The sequence below is a fragment of the Bactrocera dorsalis genome, chromosome 3 (genome assembly GCF_023373825.1).
Source record: "Bactrocera dorsalis isolate Fly_Bdor chromosome 3, ASM2337382v1, whole genome shotgun sequence".
NCBI classification, from domain to species: Eukaryota; Metazoa; Arthropoda; class Insecta; order Diptera; family Tephritidae; genus Bactrocera; species Bactrocera dorsalis.
In genome coordinates this window covers 56,624,971-56,643,336 of record NC_064305.1, presented here as the reverse complement: position 1 = coordinate 56,643,336, position 18,366 = coordinate 56,624,971, and the positions used below count along the sequence as shown (strand labels likewise).

The following is an 18,366-nucleotide window of genomic DNA, read 5'->3' as shown; positions in this document are numbered from 1 at the left end:
AGCAATTGTGTTATAACGTTTTGGGTCATTATCAATTGTCCTCTGACGTTCGATGAATTCCCAAACATATTCAATAATTTAGGTTGCGCCTCTGTAGAGGCCATGGAAGTACAACTGGCTTAGTTTCATATAAAAGTTCCATAGGTAACTATCCCTTCTGACAACGCTCCATCGTGTTGTAAAATCCAGTCGACAATTGGAAAAAGCCGATTGCGGTACAAAGGCTTGGTCGTTTAAAATTGTGGACTGATTTAAAGTGCCCTTCATTGGGACCAAATCACCAAAGCCGCAACACATCACCGTGCCACTTCCGATTCTGTTTAGCGTCTGAATTGTATCTTCTTCTCACGTTGTAAACGCATAAAATGTTTACTAAATAACGAAACCTGGAACTAAAATGCAGCCTCATGCGTCCAAAAAACTTTTTGGATGTACCCTAAAGCAAATAAGGGGCATCTTGCTTTATAAATTTCAGAAATGTCGATACTTTTCGAACAATACAATGTTTTTATTAATTTCTCTTAATTTCCGGCAAAGTGGAGCATCACTGATTACATTCCAATAAGTTGATTCGATGCTGCTGCAACCTTAACGCGACGGTTTTCACCCTGTCCTCTTAAAGTTGTCAAGGCGATTATTATTCTCCTTTTTTTTGACTAAATTGTAAACCGTTTTCTTTGAAATTTTGTACCAATTTACTAACTCCGAAGCTGTAATGCCACTTTTAAACTTGCCATGTTTTCGGTCCTTTGTACCGTTATCTTTACCAAGTCGACTTCAATCGCTTCAGCATTGGTTAAGGTCTAAAACAACATTGCCTTTTAGTGGACAATTCCGATTTCTGTGGAATGTGCAAAACATTCTGTTGTGTAAATACTCCATCGCTATATCAATGCTGATGGGAGCACATTTTATTTAATTTGATAAATTTTTACATAATTGATGGCGCCTTTGCAGGAAAAGGATATTGACTATACCATAAATTCCAAATTTGTCTGGCAGCATGTTTTCTGGCCATCGGAGTTGCTCATACGCCAAGGTACACTACCACAAATGTGTGTTAGTTTATACTAATATTATAAAAAGGAGAGATTTGATTGCTTGAATTGAATATGCTCCGAAACTAATTGACGGAAAATAAGCCAGTTAACCTGTTTATTATTAAAAATTTAATACAAATATAGCAGCAAAAGACTTGAAGCCGGTCTCCCTAACATTCATCATAGAACAAAATTCGACACAATAATGCTCATACCAAAGTTTCTGTAGTGTAGAAATTCGATCTTGCGTAATCTATTGAAAATAAATCGTAAAATCAACAAGCCATCTACGATCACAAAATACTTGAATATTATTATTCATAAAAGTGGACACTCATCACTGGCTGACGCTAAAATTGTTTATAATAAGTTCGCTCTTCAAATTTCAAAAAAAAAAACACCTCAAGAAGTTATTCTTTCGACAAACTTCTTCCAACAGCTCCGATGGCGGACCTGCCTGGTCTGCATTCGTGTTGTAGCTTTAATAAGCTGCCAGCATAGTTGATGGTGGCTATGATGCAGGGTTTCAATAGTCTTTCTAATAACTTTCCTGCTATATCTATCATGCCCAGAGGTCTGTATGCTGATGATATTTGTGGCTCTCCTTTACCTTTGCTTATCAGAGTCAGTTGCTTTCTCTTTAGCACTTCTAACCGTCAAGGCCGGTGGCTTCCTTGTGCTTATTTCCGCCACAGGTCATGGTTTGGGAATCACAAAGTGCTTCATGGCAGCAGCATTCGACTCTGGGGTGGACTGTTTCGTACCGAGTTTTCTCATTATGATCTTGTATCCGAGACCAAAAGGATTTTTGTTTAAATCACTACGTAGCTCTTCCCAGTTATATTTTTTTCTTTACTATTGTATGTTTCAGTTCAGCTTCGCAGCTTTATATTCGTTATGCTTTTTCATTCCATTCCATCTTCTTCTTCTAGCTCTTGTGTATTGTAATCGTTTACGAAGGCAGGTTTGTTTTAGATATCATATTTCGTCTGTGCACCAGTAGACTGCTTTTTGGATGACCACGTTTTCTTTTGACCATTGCTGCTTTACATGCCTTTTTGATGCTGCTCAGAGTTTCTTTATCACTTTCACATAGCTGGCTTGGGAATTTTTCAGACACCAGCGTGAAATCGGGGGTTGTGTAGTTGCATACTGATTTTCTGAAAGAGTTTTCGATCCACAAATGGCAATGATAGACCCAATTTAGACGCCATGTCAAGGATTTTCGGCCCCTTGAATTTGTTGTCAAAGTGCTTCATTCCATGGCCTTACGGTTGGAATCACTGGAATTAATGAATTTTCCTTTTTCCACAAAAAAAAAACGATCGATTAAACCCACAGTTGTTCAGAGTTGATAAGTAAATATTTTGTCATAAATAGCTACTTATAATGCAATTAGTTAATTGCTGCATAGAGAGCAATTAGGAGTTAAAATACGGAAACTCTATTAAATACTCAATTGTGAGTCTAATTGGACATGTCCTTCTGATTTTCGAATGAAAATTTTATTTTTATAACTACACCGACATTGCGAAGAAATATTGTCGGTGTTTTGCAGTCTTTCGGAAAAATTAATTGGGTTTATATTTATGTAAACATCGAAAACTGGCTTAAATTAGTCACTGTTTCCCTCCTCTTCATCATGCCTGTTTCTGAGAGCGACAAAATTACTTCACATTGGCATTTATAAATAGAATTAAAACTGTTTATTACCGTACATGTATTTATGTATGTATGTTTATATCTGATATATGTTTAGATAAATATATAATATACTAGCTGACCCGGCGAACTTCGCCCCGCCCAATTTTTATTTTTTTTTTGGAAGTCATAGACTCGTATAACTTTACCACAAATAATATAAACTTCAAACAACGCATTTTCATTTAATGTTTTTAATGTTTGTAGCGCCATCTACTGTAACATACCGCACTCAATACCGCTCTTAGCGCCACCAACTGGTGGATAGCTTTGCAATAAATAAATAATGCGACTATAAGGAGAGTTATAAACTATCCTATCTTTCAAGTTGGACCAAACTGCACACAGTGTTAAAAATTTCATTAAAATCGGTTCAGTAGTTTAAGAGTCCATCGCAAACAAACAATGTGACACGTGATTTTTATATATTAAGATATATTAACCGAAACAAGGTATAAAGATACATATGGATATATATGTTTAAATACACATACATACATATAATCATCTGCACATACTATAATAAGTTTTACTTAAAATCAGCTTTTCACTTTGTACCTCACCTTAGTGCTACGCAGTTTGGCATCATGTTGTGTTGACGATTTTTTGGAATTCAATACACAAGCGCTTCTAATAGCAGTCATGCGTACATAAATAGAATGCAACAGTTGGGTATTTGTGCGCTCGTGGTTGTGCGGCGGGTGACGATGCTGGAAGCCATGCAGTTTGTGCATTAGCAAAAATCGCTTTATCTAGCATACAATTCTAACAAGTACACATACATACAGACACATTTCAGCATATATGATTTCTCTATTTTTAGAAATTTGCCAGCAAATGCATTGACTTTCTGGCCATAACAAGCACCAAAGACGTGCTTATGCGTCGCCTCAGTGCTGGCAGTTGCCCCTCTACTGTGGCTGACGTACCTCACAAATGATTTGCGCTACAAAAGTACAAGATTTTGTTTACAAAAGCACATGCGTCTTACTGACATCCAAGTCATCTGTTACGATGCATTCGAAATTGCCACAATAATGCGAAAAATGCTGTGTACCGTTACGTTTGCAATGTACGATACAAAGCGTGAAATCCTTATTTACAAACACGCGTACTTCATGCGAAAGTAATCGTGCTGTGTTAACAATGCGTGATCGTTTCTTCTAGTTTACATTTTATTGATGATTTTAGATCATATTTCCACATTTCCACATTCCTTTGTACAGCAGGTTATCTGGGATTTTCAAAGCTTTCGAAGGGTTCGATTTGAGTCAGAGCATTGAATTTCTTATTTTTCAATTGAGAAAAATATTTAAGTTAAATTATGTGGTATGAAAATATACTGCATTGAAGACATTATACATAGAATAGAAACTTTCACCGTCAAAGCTCTTATTTAAAAAAGTCTTTCTGTATCTGTACCTACAACACGTTATTTATTCTTTCTTGTTTCACACTGGTTGCTATCAATTATGTTAGATGAGCTAGCCTGTAAACCAAAAACCCTGCCGCCATGTACACCTTCCACACTTTCTATTGTTCCAAATGGACTGTTTCAGAACAGATAATGCATACTCTTTACACGGTCCTCCGCCAAACTTATCTTTTCCTCTCAGAAAATACGTTTAAAGAATTAAGGATTAAAACAGCTAGAAAGATCAGCATTATAATAATTAATCGATAATCATTGTTTAATGTTGGCCCCAAGCTGTTGAGGGAATCATGCAACTTGTTCCGATATGCATTTAGATTTCTTTTATTCTCCTTCTGAAATTAAGATTTTCCTACATTGTGTTGACCAAATATTTTAACTGTGCCTTCTTAATAGATCTTATTTCAAAAAAACAGTTTTTTACATTAAGAAAATTGCTAATAAAATATCCTCACATTCTAGTGAGTTCATGATAAGGCTGAATATCTTAATATGGCTTAGGAACATTTTCTTGCAGTGAGATCAGATGGAAGAAAGAGAGTCCGTTTCGGGAATCACTAAACAATATACTTAAGCTCCGCCAAATTTTAAGGGATATGCCACCTATATCATAAATTTTTTTCATGGCATTATCCTGGCATTCCCATTTTAAGGTGTGAAAATTTGTGAATTGGACCGCAACCGCTCTTACTTCCCGTATAATATAATTTTAAATTCCATCTGATTCTTTGACTTTACGTTATACATACATAAAAAGTAAGAAAGAATATATCGGGACAAAAGTTCTTAGGTCTCAAGATCTAAGAATTGGGCCTTAAATTTTCAATCTGTCAGAAATGTTATTTTTGAACAAAAATAATTATGATTTCGTAGATGAGCGTAATCAGACCACTGCCACTCTCACAAAACACCTTTAGGCGAAACGTTTAAAGTGATAAAAGAGGAACCTGTGGATGAAAACTTTTGAAAAAGTGAGCGTGGCCCCGACCTCTAATGAGTTTAATGTAAACATCTCCTATGCCACTAAAGCTACAACAAACAAACATACCTGGCTTCAATATTATAAGAGCTCCTACCGACAGTGTGAAAATGGATGAAATCGGATGATAACCCCACTCACTGCCCATGTAACGGCACTGTTAAAAACTACTAAAACCTCAATAAATAAATAACTAAATAGCCAGAAACATTAAATTTTACCTCAGGGATGGTATGAGAGACCTTCATGAAAGCTGGTGCGAAAATAAGACGATGGACGTGGCACCACCCACTTTCTGGTGAAATCCCAGATCTCGGGACTCGACCAACCGATTTTGACTAAATTTTGTACGTGGCATTTTTCTACTATTCCTATATTGCAGTGAGAAACGGGCGAAATCGGACTACAACCACGCCCACTTTCCATATATCACAATTTTAAATTGATGTGTGAGATGTACAATTAAAATTCAGGGATAATCCTTCTCTGACAAAAGTATGTCTGTATGTTGAATTGGGTTAATACTGCCTTAGACTCCACATTAATGAAAATGAGAGAGCGTGTTTTACTCATAACAGTGTATCTTTGTGAATAAAATAGATAAATTTAAGCGAAAACTTGACCTAGCCCCTACATAACTAATACCAGAATTTTCGAACATCCGGCTGACTTTATTCTATATGGTTAGATTTTTAGTATGTGACATGTTAATTATATGTGGTATTGGGAAAAATAGATCAAATTTGGTCGATACTACCCCAACTTCTATATACTACATATAATGGTTTTCGCTTTTCTAACAAACCTTATGTGTCTGTCAGCATATGTATCTAGTATGTATATGCCTTGTTTATATTGTATTTGTATTAAAATCAACCTCAAAATATGTATAATGATATTGGTCCGCTCTAAACCACATTATTTTTACGAAGGGTTGTCCACTTAATTCACACAGTGATCGATTTGACTAATCTAGCTTAAGAATGGATATTTCACAAAAAATTATGATGATTTCAAAAGTTGTAAGTAAGAACGCGGAGATAAAGGACTGTGGTGACAGAAAAATACTCTTACTAAACAAGGGAGAATATTTTTGCCAAAAAATATGGCAAAGCATTCCCTTTAGCTTTTCAGTGATGAATTGCAACTTAAGTGCCGTAGGCAAGCAAATATAGTACAAGAAACTCTAAGCAGTTCACATTCCTTTGTAATGTGGCGCCCTAAAATATTTTGTAGTATCTAATAATGAAATTACTGTCCAAAATTATTAAATATTAAATATCTTCCGCTACTACCACAGTACACTTCCTTTGAAAATTCAATTCTGCCAAAACCAAATATTAAATTTTATTCTAAAACTACAATGGGAACACAAGAGAATGTTAACCTTTGGTGCTGTGCGCAAAATACATGTACTCGTATAATATGCGGAATCACGTTGTCTACATAATTACTCGTCGAACGAGTTTAATTTCTTAATGAAATGCTAATATTAGCAAGTAAGTATGCAAAGTTAGGGCGAAACCGAACATGAAATACTCTCTCATTTTAATTTTTTGTACTTTACCACACTGTTTTAAGCAAAAAATTCTAATACTTTATTGTGGTAGTCTTTTTAAATAAAATTTTTAAACAATTGTAATAAATACTGAGATTAAAGGAAAGAACGAATCAATATTACTTATTTATGGTACAAACTCTCAATATGGATATAATTTACTCTAAGGACTTAGATCAATCGGTCTCGTAAATTTTTGTATTCATTCACATTTTGTTAATTTTTCAAACTCATTGCCGGCATATATCGGTTAGCGGAAGCTGTGGTCAAATTTCGACCAGATGTGCTACGTACATATATACATACATATATCAAGAATTTCATAAGCTATTGATTTTGCTACTGTATCTTTTTTAAGCCTAACTTATGTACTTAGGTACTTTTATATTTCGGAATTTGGCAACCCTAGCCTTGTTCCGACATCTTTTGATGCTGTGCGCAAAGTAATATTGCCAGAGCGTCACGTGATCTATCTTGAGATTGAGACAACTTTGGATATTAGTGGGACTAGCATACTGTCGAGAGAAATTTTAATAAAATACTCTTCGTAAGATGTCTATGATATCGTGACAGATGATGAATCGTGAATTAACGTTTATGAGCTTGAAAATAAACAGCAGTCAACTGTATTTGCATCCCTAAAAGTTTACCATTAGAAGCGACTCCATCGAGTCTTATTTTTTTCGAAATGAGGCAGGAAATACCGTTACCATCCTTATTAAGCATTATAACTTGATGTTGCTCGACTTTTTGCTTCAGATTTCAATGAAATCGACACTGGCGATCGTTGTTTCCGACAAGCCGCCCCATGTTTCACGTCTAAACACGGACACATTGCGCGCAGAGTTTGGCAACATATCAATTTTGGGAAAAGGCCTAGTCAAATAATCCCCAAGATCATTCGACTTAACGTCTCTAGATTACTTTCTCTGCAGTTATGTTAAATCAAAAGTTTACCCCAACCAACCAGAAACGTTCGAGGAGTTCGAAGGCAAACTTTAGCACACTATAGCCGAAATTTCATTCGAAACACTGCACCGGGTCATCGATAATTGGGTAGAGAAATGTAAATGGGGCCAGGTGGGAACAATATCTAAAAAAAGAAACCAGTTAGACCAAATTTGAGTATCCGATCTGAACAATTTGTTCGAATATTATATCTTTGGTTTAGATAACCATGCTCAGCAAATTTCGTAAAGATACTTAATTCCGATTGTTCAGTTTGTATGACAGTTACTGATCAGGGTATAAAAAACATATTTAATATTATATGTAAATGAAGTAAAGAGAATATCAGGTGGTATTCTAAAAGAGTTTCCTTATAGAGATATGAAGTACCTCTACTTCGAAGTTCAAGCATGGCAGTTAAGGGTAATCAAAGAATTTGTGTTTAGTACAATCTTCCCCTGCAGAAAGATAATAATGAATATCATTTCCTATCATGGTTGTTTGAATGTCACAAATAACCATTATAGACATGTTTGAGGAACGAACAAATTTTATTTAGACCAGCTACTGATAGTGCATGAGGTGATAAAATTTAGGATCTCCTATCATTTCGTACACAAAGTTTAAATGGTTTTGATACTGCTCTGAAATTAATTCGTGGAAGCCAACATCCGCCTATAAATAACGCAAGTTCAACTATTGCAGACAATTTATTTATTAAAGCGAATAAAATTTAAAAAATAGTATGTTTACAAAGGCATATTTTAAATTGAAATCTACACATCAAGGTAATTTTTATGTGAATATGTGAACATGGACTTATTCCTCTTGGTAGCCGCATATTTTCGAAGTTTACTAGTCGCAGTTAAACTAAAGTAGTTAGTCAATTCATAACCACGAACAAATAAAAGTACATCAGGTTAACCGGTCCTTCAGTTTTGCACTACTTTATGTGAGTGAGAAATATTTAAGATGGAGATAGTTTGTGAAAATCGGAAGTGACATTTGCGTTCATCAGCAAAAATTTAAACATCTACTTTGAGGGTGAAGTTGACTTGTAGCAATATTTTCTTGTGAATAAAATTTGAGAAAAGCAGTGTGATTTGATTTTCGGCATGCCTTGAACATTAAAACATTTTATTCTATATTTCACAAACCTGTCACAACTGTCAGAATTACGCTTAAGCACAACATTTTAATTACCAATATTCGTAATATGATTCAATTGTGATAACAAAGGGTGATCCAATTCGAATTTCATTACTAAAAATACGCAAACTTCAAATTTAATGGCGAATGTTTTTTTACAATTCAGAAGAATATTCTTTGGTATTTATTTTTGAAAGATTATCTTTTCAAATGTTGGCCGTGGCTACGTCCATCTGTTGAGTCCAAGTTTCGATGAATCGTTGAAGCATTTCGACTGGCAACTGGCAAATGATACGCGTGCTGTTTTCCTGCAAGGCCTGAATCGAAACGGGATTGCCCGCATAGACTTTAGACTTTACATATGTATCCCCACAGGAAAAAGTCTAACGGTGTGATATCACACGATCTTAATGCTCAATCGATCGGCCTAAACGAGAAATTATCCACTCACCGAAATGTTGTCTCAATAAATCTATTGATTGATGTGACGTGTCGGAAATGACGCCGTCTTATTGAAACCAAATGTCCCCGAGATCACGAGCTTCAAGTTCAGGTATCAAATATTCTGTTATCATGGCGCGCATAACTTTCGTCATTGATGGTTACATTCTCATCGTCATCATTTTTGAAGAAATATGAACTGATGATTCTAATGGTCCACAAATTACACCAAACCGTTATTTTTTCTGGTTCGATATCTCTTGAATCTCTTCAGGTTGCTCTTCTTCCCAAATGCGGTAATTTTGCTTGTTTCCAAACCCATTGAGCCAGAAATGGACCTCATCGATGAAAAAAATTTGGCGCTAAGTGCCTTGTCAAAAAGAGGCCATTGAAAAAAACTTCTGTTCGTATGTATCACCCGTTATTTTCCTCCACATAACGGTTGCTTGAAATACAAAGGAATTATTGACAATTAGATATATGTGTAAATATTGAATCCAAAACAAGACTTTTCCGACATTTTCAAGATATAGCTACAGCAATATACATAGAATTGATCCTGTGAAATTTAGTAGTAGTGGTGGTATATTCGAAGGATCTTGCAACGGATGAATGATCTTGTCGGACCCGTATTATCACCGATATGTTCCGATTTATGATACGATGCAGTTCGTATCATAATTTTGGTACATTTAAAGTGGCAAAGATGAACAACTCGCCAGTTGTTAGGCCTTTCCGCTGTTTGGCGCCGATTGGAGATTTCAAGTCCTTCTCAACCTGGTATTTTCAACGGAATTGAGGTCTCCCTCTTCCTCTGCTTACCCTGGCGGGCAGCTTAACAAGCTCTTCGTACTCACACATTTTGGCTCTAGTTTTGTGTACAAATGCGTCTCGCTTCCCTCTACAACTCTGGGCACCTTTCCCATCTCGCACGTGTTGTGGCCGAATAAAACCTTCCGAGGTAGGCAGTCTGTTTTCTTTCCACTGCGACATGGCACTCCTCATCGTACCAACTGTTCTTTTGCCATCTATATTAGACAACACCTGTTCAAGAATTCTATGTTTTGTTCAAATACCACTATGAGGAATTTTACGGCAATTTACTGCTTGCATTTTTAATAACGGTTTTCTGAATAACAACTATGACAAAAAGGCTGCTTACTTATATTCAGCTGAAATCTTGATAATTTTCAATACGTCCTTCAGTGTAGCGTCTCCAACTTCTTGTAGATTTTAAAGTAACCATTAAACACGAAGGCCTTTAAATACAACCACAACAACTATGGTATAGTGATGAGTACGTAACAGATATACGAATGCATTGCTTAATTTTAAAATATTTAAATTTTTTTATTTTAAATTCACTAGTTGTTACAGAACATACTCAAAGTATATATATTTAATAGCCTTGTACATTATATACATACATATATATATGTATGTATATATTTGAAGCGTGTGCAAAATCAAATAATTTTAATGAGTCGGCAGTTTTTGTTTTATTTTTAAATTGTTTGTTATCGAAATCTATCACGTGTAAACTTTATAAAAGTCTATTTTTACAAATAAATTAAATACTTTCTATTATGAAGCATCGTGTGCTGTCATTAATGCAGCTACAATTCAAATACATATTTGTGCATAAGTGCAAAAGCGACAAATCAAATTTACTGTTAGAAAATGTGTGAAATCAAAGTTTGCGTATAAAAATCAAATTAAATGAATATGCAATGAAATGCGGTTTGTGTTTTTAATATATTTTTTTGTATATTAGCATATTTAGAAAAACAAATATTTTTTAGTTTTACAAAAACAAAGCTCTGTATTTATTCTTTAGTAATGTGAATATGTGTGTATTTGTAGCAGATCGCAAACAAAGTTCGATATTCAACTGATATAAACCAAATATGTAAAAGAGAATGAAAATAAAATCGAATGCACAAAGCATATCGTTAATTTAATTGCATTGAAAAGGCACTGGCAACTTTAGCTTTCTAATTATAAAAGAGTGTGGAAAGCTTAAGTTTGATTCGAATCGCAAATAAAAAAAAACAGAAATAAGTAAATAAGGGCTAAAAGTTCGGGTGAATCCGAACATATCATACTCTTGCAACTTGCAAAGATCAAAGGCCGGGAAATAAAAAATGTTGCGAAAGAAATGATTTAGTATCTTCTTGACTTATATTGGAGGTACAGTTAATATGCCACAGACTAATAAAATGCTCCCAGGATTTCATCAAGGTACCTCAAATACAATCAACGATCATATAGAGTAAAGTTAGCTGGGTATTCGAAAATACTGATCTTAGTGATATCGTGGCTAGGTCAAGTTTTTTCCATTATTTTCTATTTTATGCACAAAGATATACTTTTATGAACAAACAAGCTCTTCCATTTTCAATAAGATAACTCAAACGTTGGCCGATATATGCATGCAGTATAAATCTTTATGTTGGGTATATGGGAGTTAAGATAAGTATTGATGGTATTCAAGCCAGTTTTGACACACTGCTATGTCATTGCCAAGAAAGGATTATCCCTGAATTTATCTCATACATTGGCCGACATTTTCGGTAAAAAGTCAACTACTTTTTCTTCTTCTCTATTTTCGTAGACACCGCTTACACGGTTATAGCTGAGTTTACAACAGCGCGCCAGTCGCTCATCTTGGCTGTTGTGTCCTCTTCATTCAAATGGGTATTTTTTGGCTACTTAGAAGTCAGGAGCTGCTTGAGCTATATATAAAAGAATCGTTTGTGGTTCAATGGCTCAGAGAACTTTTCTCACTTGCGAGAACTTTTACACATGGCTCCATCCTCCTAATTGAATGAATGAAATTGAGTGCTTGTAGTGCAACCTATGAAAAATTAAGCGATTTTCGTGATTATTTTTATAAGAAAGTACTCCATTGAATGTCTCGAAGTTCTTTGGACATAATAAGGTATATTTTCAGCTATGTTTTAAGATTTCTTTTTTTACAAAAATATTGAAAAACAAGAAAGCCCGTTAACTTCGGCTGTACCGAAGCTAATATACCCTTCAAAGGTGCATTTCTTTTCGTAACTATGTGTTCAGTTTGTATGGAAGCAATATGCTATGGTAATCCGATCTGAACAATTACTTCGGAGATTAAATTGTTGTCTTAGAAAATAACCAGTGCCAACTTTTGGGTAGATACATTGTCAAATGTGAAAGTTTTCCATACAAGAACTTGATTCCGAACGTTCAGTTTGTATGGCATCTATATGTTATAATGGTCCGATATCGGCAGTTCCGATAAATGAGCAGCTTCTTGAAGAGAAAATGAAGTTTGCAAAATTTCAAAACGATATCTTAAAAACTGAGTGACTAGTTCGTAGATATACAGACAGACGGACAGACGGACATGGCTAAATCGAGTCAGCTCAAGATACTGATCATTTATATATATACTTTATAGGGTCTCCGACCCTTCCTTCTGGTGTTACAAACTTCATGACAAACTTAATATACCCTGCTCAGGGTATCATAACGAAGTTGTGTGCTGTCTTCAAATGTGCTAAGAAAAAGTTCCTCAATCTGCTGACATAATTCCGGCCAAAAGAGTGTCCGAAACAAAAAAAAATTCGATATAGTTATTAAAGTTGAAAGTATTTTCTATTAAAAATAAAATATCAAAAATTAACAAAAAGGCGCAATTCAGAAAAAAGTGTCTTTTTCTTAGGTCGAAAATGGTCGTTTTTCTGATGCCAATTTGACAATTTTCAACTAATGGAAAATAACGTAGGTCATTGTATAGTAAATATATTCAAGATTACTCAGTCGATCGGTCAAATGGTTTGAGTCATGATGCCAGCAATTTTGAAAAATTTTGTTTCGAGAAAAACGCGTTTAAAGTTTCAACCAACGCTGCCATTCAAAAACTATTCAAGATACGACCTTGCCTATTTTACAGAATATTTTTGAAATAATAAACTGTCAAAAAAGCAAAAAAAAAGAAATAAATTTTTTTAAAGTGTCACAGTCGTTCTTATATCGAGATAATATATATAGTTAAAACTAATAATAGTCAACAAACCAACCATTCAGTAGATTTTGAATTGGCTAGGGCATACGTGTGGTATGAGTAATTTTGTGCTTTTCGAAATAATCTTTTTCAGAAGATGCCAATTATTGCATTTGCGTTTCTTTGATAAATAATTTATTAATACATAAGTTTAATAAATAATAAAAAACCTCTTAAGTTTGCTGGGAATGTGTCACTCAATCTAAATTAAAGCTACAAAATTCATTAGGAATTTCAAAAGTCCTCCACTGGGTATGTCTTCATGCAAATTTCAGGATATCCGGTCAAATTGAATTGTCAATAAAAAAACTATACATTTTTTGCCGTCAGAGCTTTTACAATGTTTTTATAATTATTTATAAACATACATATATACAAGTACATAACATATGCTGGTAGTTCATTCAGAAACAAAAGCTTTGTGTGAGAAACCTTTCATAAACAGTGCACAAATAACATTGACTTGCAAATCACCAATAAAACCACAACATGTATATAAATGAAAACTAATGGAGATGGTATGTACATACCATCATAAAGTCATGCATAAACTATGTATATCACAGTAAAATGAAATAGTAGTAAACTGACACTCAACCAGTGTGAAGTGTAAGCCGAACTAATTATCCGTCTATAATATACATATACCATTGGCGTATATTGGTGTAGTTTTTTGACTTGTGGTTTTCAATTGTGTTTAAAAATTCAGTTTCATTATAAAGGTAAGGGTTTGTCATTATGTTATGAAAAATATCTCGGTCAAGTGCTCAAATAAATTCCTGCCGAGAGGATCAATTTTCGACTATTGCCGTAGCGCGCCGAATATTCTGTCCTAAGGCGTCAATCGTTTCAGGTTTATCTATGCAGTCAAGACTAGACTTCGCATAATCCCTCAAAAATAGACCTACTGTATTAAATCGCACAATTCTGGAGGCCACGCCACAAGCCAATGCGCCCACCAAGATTTTCCTTCAATAAATTGGTTTTTCGTTGGTTGTATGGTATGCAACGCCGTCTTCTTGGAACCAAAAGTCGTCCACATAATCATTCTCTAATTGAGACACGAAAAAATCATTAATCATGGTTCTATGGCGTTCCCATTGACTATTACCTTACAGCCGGCTTAATTTTCGAAGAAATACGGGCTAGTGATTCGCTCTACACATAGAGTACACCACACAATGAGTTTTTTTTAAATTTAATGACGTCTTAACAATGGCTTGTAGATTATCATCACTCCAAATAAGAGAGTTTTGTTTATTAATGTATCCCTATCACACAACCAAAAGTGATTTTCATCATTTAACAAAATTTAGTTGTCAAAATCGGTATCGGTCGTTAGCGAAATCCTTCCAAAAATGGCTAAAGTTTTCGGTACGCACTGTATAGCGTCTCTAAGGATGTGTATTATTCACTAGAGTAAACGTGGTGCGAAAGCGTTGCTCGACTCTGCTGAGCGATTATTGGACGCAGCGCGAGATGCAGGAACTGATCCATTATTTTGGTAACAAATTTACATGATTTGCAAACGTTGTTCTGGAATTTGTCTGTTCATTACAAAATGGCAAAACAAACTGAGTACAAATCAAGTAAGAGCTGTCACAAAGGCCAGCAAAGAAAAAAGTATTGCCTAATTGAAAACCATACGTCTAAAAAACACCCGTTAAAATCCACAAATTTTAGTAAAACGATTATTTCAGTTGCCTATTGGAACGAATTTCACTCTCAGCGGAGCATTCCCTTGTATGGTGAATTATTCGCATTCGTAAGTGGCATTTTATTATATTTTATCTTGTTCTTCACTTTATTCTAACACAATTTCCCAAAGGCAGACGTTTCCAAAGAGAAAATGTTGCTAAGTATTAACATCTGTATTATATTGCGATGGGACATAGATGCCAATAAAGTTAAAATTAGCCAATGGCAGCGGAGAAAATGCCTATAAATAACACAGAAAGTTCAATACTTTGTAATACTGTGATTAAAAAGGCTTTAGTTGTCGCTGTTAAGTTGAAAGTTTGGAAGTGGTCTATAGAAATGCTTTTAATTCTTAGAGCAAAGCGTGTTAGCGCAACATGCACACATATTCATGTAAGAGGGGCTTGTTCATGCACAAATTTTTCATCGATAAGTAGGCACGAAATTAGCTGAAGGGCACAGCCGCTGCCAGGATTCATTACAGAGAAAACAATTGATTGAAATAAATGAATCTAAGTGTAATTTAAGGTTGAAAATAAAAACTGATTGTTGTTGAATTGCTCTAACTAACGGCTAACTCCGTCTGCCTCCCTAATAAACACATAGTATGTGGAGAAAAATAATTAAGGACGAAACGGAATTTAAGATACTTTCGCAACTTTGTAAGAATTTAAACAGTGTACAGTATTTCTACAAAATGAATAAACTGTTTTGGTACACAAGCATTTAATGTCATTTAATCGACCCTAAAGCGCAATACAGTTAACCCCGAAATTCCTCAGTCACAAAAGGCAAAAGAGTTTGTTGAGAGTCGGGATAAAGATATACTGAGAGTATCATATTGAGCATTTTTCTACTTCTATCTGTACGAAATAAAAAATTTATTCCGGAATCTCAAAGCAATGCAATAAAACAAGTATGTGGAAATTGTTTGTAAATGCAATATAACTTATCCGTATGAACTTCATAACCAAATCCACATCGTAGAATCGCATCCCAATATTGATCTCACCAAAATTTTGAAAGTACTTTAAATAAGTATATATAAATCTCTAAAGGCACCCTTTAGTTATATCAGATTTCTTATGAAACCCGTAAGGACATATAAACTTTGTCTTTTTAAAGTATTTTTAAATAAGCTAACTAAGTTCTAGTATTATCATCGTGCTCCCGAAATTTTTTTTGAAGATAAAAGTATCCGTAGAACTATTTGGTACAGTACACTCAAAAGAACTTAGCTAACTGATGATAATTGCTTAACAAATTTTGGGAAAGTCTTTTCAATATTTGAAGAATTAGTTGAACAATTTGACTCAAAAAAGCTGATTATTCAAATTCTTTTTTCGGATATACAATATTGTTGTATTTTTTGTTTCATTCGAGTATTTCAGGAGTACAAGGGTAAGCCATCTTTTCTTAAAGTTATCAGTAAGTGTAATTTCATACCTATTACTTATTCTATATTACTCAGTCAATACTCCGTTTGGTTTTATACCTTATGTGTAATATATAACAAACATAAAAACTTGATAAAATCGAGTCTCTTGTATCTATAAGAATTTCAAACTTCCGAATGACTTTATACAGTATATACATTGTGACAATAAAGTACCAGAAATTGTAAATAAATCGCAAAACGATTTTTCCAGTCTTCGAAACACTTTTCATAAGCAACTTTTGGGATGACCTTCAGCTCCTTCAGCGAATTTTGTTGTCTCCCTTCGAACGACTGAAAACAGTTTCCACGGAACGGCAATTTCAGCTTGGGGAACAAGAAAAAAAGCAAATCCGGTGCATACGGTTGTTGATCGATGATATTCATTGAGTTTTTGACTTTAAATTCGGTCACAATCGTGGCTCGTGGCTGATTATCATATGAAATCAATGAATTATTCTTTCACAATTCCGGTCATTTTCGACAAATGCCTCAATACGGCCAAATAGAACTCCTTGTGTATCCGTATGTCTTGTTGCACCAAACCAAGAATATCGAAAAACAATGAGCATCACTTTGATGTTTGAGCGTTTTTTTTTTCGTTTTGGCCATTTTTTCCTCCATTCCTATGGTTGTGGACTTGTAATCTAATCGGCAGTTATCATGCTCTCCATGACTGTGGGATCGGAATTAGAATGATCCAGCAAGTCCGAAGAGAATTATTTACTCTTTTGAAAAATTTCAGCTTTATCGGGACGAGTTGAGCAAGAACGCGAGGCATACCCAAAGTATCAACCAAAATATTTCGTACGAATTTGCGAGAGATGTTGAGCTCTGTTGCCATCTCTCCATTACTTGCTTGACGATTTTCTAGCACCATTCCTTCACTTTTTAATATTTTCATCTGAAGAGGTCGAATGTCGTCCAGCCTGAGGCATGTCTGCAACGATCTTTCGACCGTCTTTGAAGGCTTTATACCACTCGTAGGCTTGTGTGTTGTAATTAAAATTTCTGGATGCTTTTTTACCCCAATCTGTAGGTAACACCTGAACTTAGATTCCTCCCTTACCTATGGTTTAATTTATTTTAATTTAAAGCTTTTAATATAAATTTTTATGCAAACTTCATTCCTATATGAAAATCGAAAACGCATATATATATTTAATGGCGTAAGTTTACAAATTTTCGTTAAAAATAGTTTGCTTTGGTTACTTCAATTATCACATTCATGGAATGATTGCATAATATATATGCGCATTCAAGAAGTGTTTAAATTTTCTCGCTATTGAACATCCCATACCACTAATTTATCTCTCACTATCGGTTCTCTCGCTGATTAATGTCACTTGAAAAGATAAAATACAATTTACTATTTCACAATGATAATTGAAAGAAAAATTTTTCTTTGCTAATTTTAGCATGAATTTATTTATGTATTTGCAGAAGAGTCCCGTAATTAAAGTAATCCAAGCAGCCCATCTCAATTAGAAAATGCATTGAAATCACTATCTTTGCACCAATGACTAAATGAAATTGATTAATTTCGCAGTGGAAAAATACGGTTCCGCTATAAATTTTTAGTGAGTGCAGTGGAAGATGTTGATATTTGTGTTGCGCTACTTCTTCGTTTATTGGATATTGCTGGGTGGCAGTGCCAGCGAAGAATCGCTTTTACGTGAGTTAAATTTGGAATTGAAAGACTTCCCCACAACTTCGTGTAGATTGCATTGCATGCATCGCTTACGAAAAACGAAATACGAAGGCGACTTGACGGAGCGACATAACAATTGGGTAAGTAAGCGCAAACCCATACATTTCTATATATTACATATACATACATTATACTTGTATATATATACAGGTATATAGCTTTACATGTGATTATACAAACTCACATTGTTTGGTAGTTAGCTAACTTGAAAGTTGATAACTGTAAATGT

At 34.6% G+C, this 18,366-nt stretch overlaps 1 protein-coding gene across 1 annotated transcript in view; it reads left to right on the top strand.

The window, feature by feature from the left end:
- Window positions 1–18,366, top strand: part of LOC105223050 (tyrosine-protein kinase receptor torso) — a 118,970-nt gene that overhangs the window by 34,770 nt on the left and 65,834 nt on the right. Inside the window, exon 2 of the mRNA XM_011200650.4 lies at window positions 17,870–18,217. Coding sequence (XP_011198952.3) covers window positions 18,023–18,217 — 195 coding nt within the window. The 5' untranslated portion in view covers window positions 17,870–18,022. The remainder of the gene's footprint in view (window positions 1–17,869; window positions 18,218–18,366) is intronic.